The sequence below is a fragment of the Sprattus sprattus genome, assembly GCF_963457725.1.
Source record: "Sprattus sprattus genome assembly, chromosome: 8".
NCBI classification, from domain to species: domain Eukaryota; kingdom Metazoa; phylum Chordata; class Actinopteri; order Clupeiformes; family Clupeidae; genus Sprattus; species Sprattus sprattus.
Window position 1 is genome coordinate 27066960 of NC_137927.1, and position 9052 is coordinate 27076011.

At 43.2% G+C, this 9052-nt stretch overlaps 2 protein-coding genes across 2 annotated transcripts in view; one reads left to right on the forward strand and one right to left on the reverse strand.

The window, feature by feature from the left end:
* The window catches only part of dagla (diacylglycerol lipase, alpha), a 34899-nt gene extending 30497 nt beyond the window's left edge, over window positions 1-4402 (forward strand). The window contains exon 20 of the mRNA XM_080843398.1: window positions 542-4402. Within this exon, the coding sequence (XP_080699524.1) occupies window positions 542-1664 (1123 nt within the window). The 3' untranslated portion in view covers window positions 1665-4402. The remainder of the gene's footprint in view (window positions 1-541) is intronic.
* A 1655-nt stretch (window positions 4403-6057) lies between these two features.
* On the reverse strand, window positions 6058-8767 carry LOC308369123 (transmembrane protein 138-like; the record flags this gene model as incomplete). Its single annotated transcript, XM_080843465.1, has 4 exons — window positions 6058-6173; window positions 6840-6915; window positions 7425-7596; window positions 8640-8767. 4 exons carry the CDS (start codon window positions 8765-8767, stop codon window positions 6058-6060), a joined length of 492 nt encoding a protein of 163 aa, XP_080699591.1.
* Between the last annotated feature and the right edge of the window lie 285 nt (window positions 8768-9052).

Here is a 9052-nt window from a genome sequence, read left to right on the forward strand (position 1 = left end):
CAAACAAACCTGTGAAAATAGTGCATCATAGATTTTAGGCAGATCATACATTTTTAATATTATTTTTTTCTTGCTTTTGAGAGAAAGTGTTCTGACTTCATGAGCCTGTATGTGTGTGCGTTCTTGAATCTCATTGAAAGTCTAAACCACTCTGCCCTCTCTCACTCATGCTGACTGCAGTGCGGTGACGTATGGTAGTATGCAGTCCCCCCCACGGCCCCTGTGCTTCAGCAGAGATGCAAAGACAATGCAGTGCCCTGTTAGTTAGTTAGTTGTGTTGATTAACCCTCGCTCTTACCCTTACCCTCCTGTTCTTCCTCCCCCACTGTGTTGGATGTGGGTGATCATTCCTATTCTATGTGCTGTTACGCGCCTTATTTTAAATTCCTTTTTCCTCTCTGTAATTCAACTTTTTTTTTCATCATCCCTTGCTTATAATGACTTTGCTTTGGGCCTTCGTGATCCTCCTCATTGTTCCCTTATCTTATCCTCCTTCCTCTCCCTCTCCCTCTCCCGCTCTCCTCCCCTTCTCTTCCTGTAGCTCCTGTGCCCGCTCAGAGATCTCTCTGGACGGCTTTGCCGAGTGCCCCCCTCCCCCGGTGCCTGTGGTGCTGACGGGCGCCCGTGAGCGCCTAGTCGTGGAGCTGCGTGAGCAGCGTGCCCCGCTGGCCGTGATGGAGAGCCTGTCAGACGCCGAGTCCCTCTACAGCCTGGACTCCCGGCGCTCCTCAGCGGCCCTGCGAGGCTCCCCCTGCCTGGGCGGCCTCCCTTTCCCCCTGAACGCCCCCATCCCTGAGGAGAACCCCTCCATCAGCTCCCGCACTGAGCTGCTGGCTGCCGACGGCCTTCAGCCGGGCACCCCTGATCACGAGCTTGGTGAAGCGGGGCCCTACTGCCCCACACCGCCCCTAGAGTACTCCCCACACCTCTCCCCTGCCACCCCCCGCTACAGCGCCCACATCCCACCAATCCTGGGGCAGACGGTGATCGGACAGCCTCACTACCAGGGAGACACCTTCCAGGCTGAAGCAGCCGAGACTGTAAAGGTTTACCTGCAGTCTGGCCCCCCCAGCCCGGAAATGCCCCCATCGGTGCCCCACAGTCCACGGGGCAGCAGCACCCCGCTGGAGCGAGGCAGCCAGGAGTCAGTGGTGGATATGGGGCCGAAGGCCGGGAGAGAGAAGCCTCCAGGGGCAAAGGAAGAGAGCGAGTCCCCAGCAGCAGCAGCAGCTCCCCAGCCCCCTCTCTCCAATGGAAACCCCAGCCAGGTGGTGCTGGAGTTCGCCCAGTACTTGGACTCTCTCTTCAGGTTAGATGGCAGCAGCTCTCCCCCTCTGGAGCTGTCGGACGGGGAGTCGGAGTCTGGCCGCGGCTCCTACAGCCAGAGCGAGGGCCAGAGGCCGAGCCAGCAGTCGGAGGACAGGGACAGGCAGCTGCTGGCTCGGGCCACCTTGGAGCCCAACCTGGTGCCCAAGCCCCCACGCACGTTTGCTGGCTCTGCAGATCCCTCCTCTGGAATCTCCCTCTCTCCCTCCTACCCACTCTCCTCATCTGGGGAGCTGAATGACCTCTCCCCCGCAGATGGGGCACCGGCTGCCAATCACATACGAACTTCTCCTCCCTGTCCCTACAATGAGGAGAATGCACTCTCATCTATGGTGTAGTGCAGGACTGTATTCTCTCTCTCTCTTTATTTCTCATCTCTCTCTTTCTCTCTCTCTCTTTCTGTCTTTCTCTCCCTCTCTCTCTTTCTCGCAATCTCATTCTCTCACTGTTGCTCTCTCTATCAGTCTCTAACACATAAAGTTGGTGCATTTATTGGATAATCTGAAACGGATTGTGCAACATGCATGCGTAGCAATGCAATCTGACTTCCAGGACAGCTGTCTATCAAAAACTCTCTGAACAGCAACCTCATTTTTGTAGTTGTTTCTTTTGTGTGTGTCTGCTGTCCATACTGAACGCTTCATGTCTTTCACTGTCCTGCTCACTCTCAGCATTCCAAACGTCCAGCGTATCACCCGAAGCTCATTGGGCGAATTACGCGCCACCCTACTCTGTCTCACCCACAGATATTGTGGGCAGCAACACTAATGGCATCACTGCCATTCACCACGGAGACTTGCACAAAGAGAATGAAAAACAAATCACGTAATGTACCATTTTACTTCTTGTTTACATTTGCATTTATTATTTGAGCATGTCATAAAGGGAGCCTTCTTAAATGTCAGGAAGTGCCAGATTAGGGTACATAAACTAAGTATGGCACTGAGTCTGATAGCAATGCCATACACTGAATGTTATTGCACACATTAAGCATTTTTTTTCATGGAAGTTCCCTTTTTTAGTATAGCATAAGCGTGGAATGCAGAGACAATAAGGAGAACTGAACCATGGCACCAGTGCAGGGACTCTTTTGAGTGTTTTTGGATGAAACTCAAAGGAAATTAGAAGTTTAAGACGGAGCTAGAGGGAGAAAGAGGGAAGAGAGAAAGTGTTTGGGAGTTATGGCACACAAATTCCTCAGGTTTATATGTATGGACGGAGCAGATGACCAAACAGAGACAGCCACAGTTGAACATGAGTTGACTTACCACACCAGGTGTTGAATAGTGATTATGAAAATGTATGTGTGTGTTGAACAGTGCCCTGATAAGCCTTTTTTGTAGGGTGTAGGAGGCTACGATTGTGCTTTGATATGCATGAAAAGAGAACATTCCCCGAGCATATCACTCCTCCAAGTCAGACCCGATCTACACTACACCTCCACCCACGTCAGCATACTCATTTTTACCCCTTGCCAAAAAAAAAAGATTAAAACATTTTTTCAATTGCCAAATATATTTTAAGAGATTTAGCAATTTGTCGGTATAGTACATGCGTAATGAATCCGTGACCAATGCAAACACTACACACAGGGATGTGAAAGGGATGGCTCTGGGCAGTAGCTGTGAGCACTGCCAAACACTGGCCAAACAAACGGAGATGGCTCCCCAGAGAGAGATGACGTCATCTCTGCTACACTGCCAAGACAGAGCATGTATGTGGCTCTCAAGGCCATGGTGCTTTCAGACGAAGCATGGGAATCAATGTACGGGTGAGCCCACTCTCGCCTGAGGGCACAGTTACCTTTAAAGCAGTTCATCTCAAGCACACTTGGGGGCTCGGACTGGAGGATATGGGGACTCAGGTGAGCCCCTCACCCCATGTCCCTCATCTTCTTCTCAAACCGGAAGAAGAGCGGCGAAGCAAGCCTCATGTCAGTGGGAATTTACATTTCCTTTTTCTCTTTTTCTTCTCTTTTTTTGGAATGTGATGTCACTCATATCTGACCATTATTTATTACCATAACTGTTCTCGTTATTATTACTACTCTTACAATAATTGGTGTTATTATGATCCATTAAGACAGTTATTATTATGGTTATTGCTTCAGAATGGTTTGCCTTTTATATAATTTAAATGAATTGTATTGAGTTGAGATAAGGGGTTTGCTGTGAAATCACAGCTCTTTTGAAGTAAAGAAATTCCTCCTATGACCCTGTGAAAAAGTACTCCTGGTGGAACTGACGGTCAGCTTACCTTTTGAAATAATGATGTATAAAAGGCACAGGAAACTGTGTGTGTATGTGTGTGTGTGTGTGTGTGTGTGTGTGTGTGTGTGTGTGTGTGTGTGTGTGCGTGTATGTATGCATTTAATTGTTTTAGGATGATTTAGTGTTGAAGTTAATGTGCTTTACGAGGTCCTTGCCGAGATATTTGACCCTGAAGAATACTCAACATTGGAATTGGCCATTCAATTTGCCAACAAACTCTTCTTCAGGAAGTTTTGGGGTGGTATTTTATCTTTTTATCTTTTTAAAATCTTAATAACCATTCGATGATGATCCACCTGCTGACCTCTGAGTAGTAGAGCACAGAAGGCAAATTCTGCTTGTGCAGTTTTCCAATGCAATCGTAGCGGGCACTGGACCATTGGAGATACCATGGGAGACCCCATCAGGGTACTTTTTCACAGCGGCTGTGTACAGCACTGTCTTCATTGTGTACTTATTTATATGCAAGTATATCTGTCTTGTTTTCCATCTTTGAGAAAAGAGGAATAAGAAAAAAACTAAACCCAATAGGACATGATCTAGATACAAAATACTGTATAAAATATAAATGATAATGACTTTATCACAGATTTATATCGATATTGACAGATATAAAAGAATATATTTAGCAAGAGACACACCGGCCGATTTAAGAGGATATAAATATCTATATATCTATAAATATGTATACGACAGTTGTAGGATTTGGTTTTAATGTCAAATGATGGAAAAAGTAATTGATGTCTATGTTTACCAGATACCCTGCCCCAATCCCTCACCCCCTCCTTGAATGAGAATGTAAACCTTCCCCAATGCCCTGCCTGTTATAGAATAATACTAAGCCAATTTCAGAGGAAATAAAAGTCTCCAAACTTACACTGTCTTGCTTACCGTACAGAGCCTACTGTTTGCTGTCTGCATTCAAATACTTCTTCCCCCCCCCCCCCCCCCCCCCAAAAAAGGTGTCCAAAATGAGCATACAGTCTCAATAGCGGAACACAATTCAATACTCAATAAGAATACTTAATTATTCTATCTTATGTTATGTTTTCATTGAATGTGTGGATTCAAAGTAGAGTTTTATTTTATATTATTATGCAATATCATTCAGCGTTAATCACTAATCACAATTAAGATGGAAATAAAAAGGCATGAACTGTAATACATTTTTATTATAGATTGCAAAGCATTGCGAACATAAGGATAATGGTTCAAATATTATGTTGGTTTAGTTTGGTTTACTTACCAGGGTCACCAGAATAACGTTTCCAAATTCCAATTATTTGTTTAATCACCAGAACTAAATGATTTTTGCATTATCTTGGATGTACTTGTAGGTTTGATAGGGCTGTTTATGAATAATTTAGATGTTGCTTCAGAATTAACATAAGATTTCAGTATGGAGACGCCAAGCTGTAATAAACAGTTTTTTGGAGGTGATAATGATACTAAGCCAAGCCTTAAAAATCGAAATGCACTCAAACTGTGGAAAGAGGATTTAAAAAATGAAATGGGCTATGTTGTAAATGGTTTTTAAAGCTGTTAATGCTTAGTTAATATTGTCAGGCCTGGGTATCACTTTGTATGAGGCACAAGTAACTTTTAAGGTCATGATTCCAGCCACTTAAATTAATGTCGCAACATTAAATACTCTGAATTTGATGATTTAAATTATTTTTCTCGCACATCTGTATTTGAGTATGTAGAAGCACAAGTACATTAAAATGTAATAGCGAGCTCTATCATCCAAGGCAACCTGGCACACACACACAGATTCGTATTTTTACACCAAAGCGTTTCATATAAAATTTTGTGAAACTATGAATTGTAATAGGCAATAATCATGAAGGATAGTATAACCATACAAAATATAAATGGAAGCTGGAATGGATTGAACTAGGGATGCACGATGCTGAATTATTGCTGAAATTCGACATGCCGATTTTTTTCAAACTAATTTTGCTCTCTCCTGTACTATAAATAACCTAATACTCTTATTGTTATGGGCTACTTGTAGAAACGGACATAAAAACATTTCCTTTGATTCTACCCTAAATGTGTCCTTGAACAAACGTAAACGTTCACTCATGATAAATATGGAAATTATCATAACTTGGACTAGAGGTAAAATATGTAATATGTAATTCTCATCCTACTTTAACAGGTGTTGATGATTCAATTCCTAAGTTGTTATTGTCTGATACCAATGTCCTGCCAATATTATCATGCATCCCTAGATCGAACAGCCACACTGTCACAAACGTTCATCCATTTCCCTTTTCACTCATATTTGAACGACACAGATTGAGCGTTCATTTAGCTGCTCACATTCTGAAGTTTACCAACTTCCCTGATTTCCGTGGACTCCATTTTGCCTCTGTCCAAAGCATGGGCTCTGTAAGTCCTGACGGCTCCATGCTGTCTGTTGTCAAAACAGTTCCACTTCGACCCCACTGTTCGCTCATAATTGACGTGACCGTTCAAAGGCCTCACGTAGCCAAGGAGAGTCTTTATAGAGGCGTGGGTCTCCAAGACACTCAGCAGTCCGCTTGTAAAGGTAATAGTATAACACAGCAGCTGCAAGCAAATAAACATGGCATTTCTGTGGGTAACTCTAATGAAAGCAAATACACATGGCATTTCTGTAGGTAACTCTATTGAAAGCAAATACACATGGCATTTCTGTGGGTAACTACTGAAATACGTTCTGAATGCACCCCCAGAATATTTCATTCTCGAAAGCAGAAGGAGAAAAGTGACAACAGCAACTTGCAGACAATTAATCCTCTTAACATCCAATTAGGAGCTCAGGGGAATGAATATCACTCCCATATGTCCTTCTGTCAAGGGTGAGCATGTGACTAGTGTGCGCTCTCCTTGATAAAAAGACGAGGACAGATAAAAACATCAATTTGATCTTTTTATGGTATATGTTATATACCATAAAATATGGAATATTTTTTTTCAGTAGGATCAGAATAATAGGGTGATGTTAATTTAATATTTTTCTGCTGTGAGTAGAACCTTATATATATCCAACAAAGAATCTCTGTGTGTCTAACTAGGTTTTGTCAGTCCTAGCAAGCTGCCAATGCCATAAAATGTGATCCTTGTTATGGACACATGTGTTAACTTATCTGCCATAGCGGGAAGTGTAAAACATGTGTAAATGGTTTTTCTTTTTTTGTGCTGGAGCATATTACTATGTTTTCATATTGATGACGGCAGATAAACACATCTCACCTGTTCTCTGGAGGGTAAACAGAACAAGTAGTCCATTCGTCCATACAAAGTGATCAGATTTCATCCAGCGCAGACTCTGTGGAGAACCACAGCATTCACCTCGAATAATGCAACCATGCTGTACTTTCAGTGTCACAGGCTTGGTTTTGTTAAGTTAAACATTAAAAGTACAGTTCCTGCCTTGAGCTACTCTACACCACTCTACTCTCTCTACTCAAATGCAAAGAGTCAGTATGATTTAACATTTACTCAGTTCCTGTATTAAGTCTATCTGAATATATGAGTAAAATATGAAATCTGTAGGCCCTTGTAATACAGTATAACAGAATAACCCCACTGACACACACACATGAACAGATTTAGACTAATTTATCTGTTGTTAGTGATCATACACACTACACTAGACACTCACATTGAGCATTTAGTACACCCACACTAAGAGCAGTGGGCACGAAACCAACCCGGAGCACTGGGTGGCCACTTTAGTCTCAGCACCCAGGGAGCGGTTGGTGGTTCGGTGCCTTGCTCAAGGGCACTTCAGACGTGAATGTTGAGGAAAATTATGAATATGAAAATGAGACGCACCATCATCCAGCAATGGAGGGAGATGCTGAAGAGCAAGTAGATCATAGACAGCAGAATGAGCGCCCTGAAGCGCTCCAGCAGCAGAGACATCAGCCCCACCTGGAACACGTAGGTGTTGAACAGCATCAGCAGGAAGATGAACTGGTTGAAGAGCAAGCTGATGTCTTGAATGCTAGAAGAGTGGAGCACAACAGGTGAAAAAGATCATTTTAAAAGTTATGTTAATTATGATAGGGTGAGCCTACAATTTCAAGTGAGCTTCTGACTATGCCAAGCATCATGCATTTAACTGGAACTAAATATTACACACCACAAGCTCACTCCCCATTTTGGATACCATAGGTTAAGCTGCATACACGATTATTCCAGTGCAAACTGTGGAGGGAAGGGTTACTTAATGGCAGTGGTAGAGGACTCAGGTTCTAACTCTAAAAGCCTCTGTGCATTCCATTATCATAGCATCAAATGACTGACAACAGCATTCTGCCCTGAAATGTCTTCTGGTTAATTTGCAAATATTAAGTTAGTCAGCTTTGGTATTTTATACAAAAATGAGTAAGAAATTACGAGACAAAATGTTATATGGCAACTGACAGTTACCATATTTGTCCCATATTTGTGTTCCTAATGTACCTTGTTTCAAGAAACCTCTCAATGCTTTGAAGTTGAAGCCCCTATCAATGCCATTTTGGAAATCAAGCTTCCAAGATTTTAGCATATGCCCCTCTAGCATAATGTAGTACATTAAAAATACTCCTGACCTATTTCTTCATATCAGAATGAGCAATAAATTGTTCAGAAATACACTTGCTAGCCCCACTGGCTAGACACACTGACTCAATACACAGCTGTCTACCTGCAATATCCTACTTCATATTTCTATGTTCTCCCTCTACAATCGTTACCTGCTCCCAATGCTTCCTGCTCTCTGCTATTTTCATTCCTTGTCACTCTCACCTCTTCTTTTTTCCTTAGTTTCAACCCTCAGTCTGCCTCAGTTTTGCCAGTGGTTTATTTAAAATGTCTTGAGACACTGCTCTTTGTTAAGGACATGATATAAATGCATGAGACAAAACACCTTTGAACCTTTTTTACATTCAGGAAACACACCATGATCACCTCAGAGTTGCTTCTTGGCTCTGAAACTTTTACGAGAAAGTCGACTTCAGTATACTACAAGGTCAGCGGCCCCTAACCCGACTTCTCTGCACTCACATGAAAAGCACAAGCTGGATTACTGGCGAGGATCTCAGCAGCTCACTGAAGGAGTTCACAAAGAGGTCAAAGGTGAGGAGCGTCAGCTGGATGAGCAGCACCACGGAGTAGTTGTTGGCCTGCAGCATCTCCAGAGTGAGCACGGAGTAACTTTGGGGGATTCCCCAAAAATGTTACTGCAAACCTCCAGTCACAGGGGGGTCCATTTATAAAAACAAATAGTCAATGTCCTTAGGTCCTGTGCCACAGCTGTTTACTGACGATGCCTTGTCCTCTGACTGAAATGGTGGTTCAAAGACATGCCAAGTCTGTGAGTGGTACACCATATTATTTCAGATGAAAGATGGCATCTTTGTCCAGTCGTCCATTTGTCTGTTGCACCGCAAACCACATGGCCCTGAAGAATGCTCATA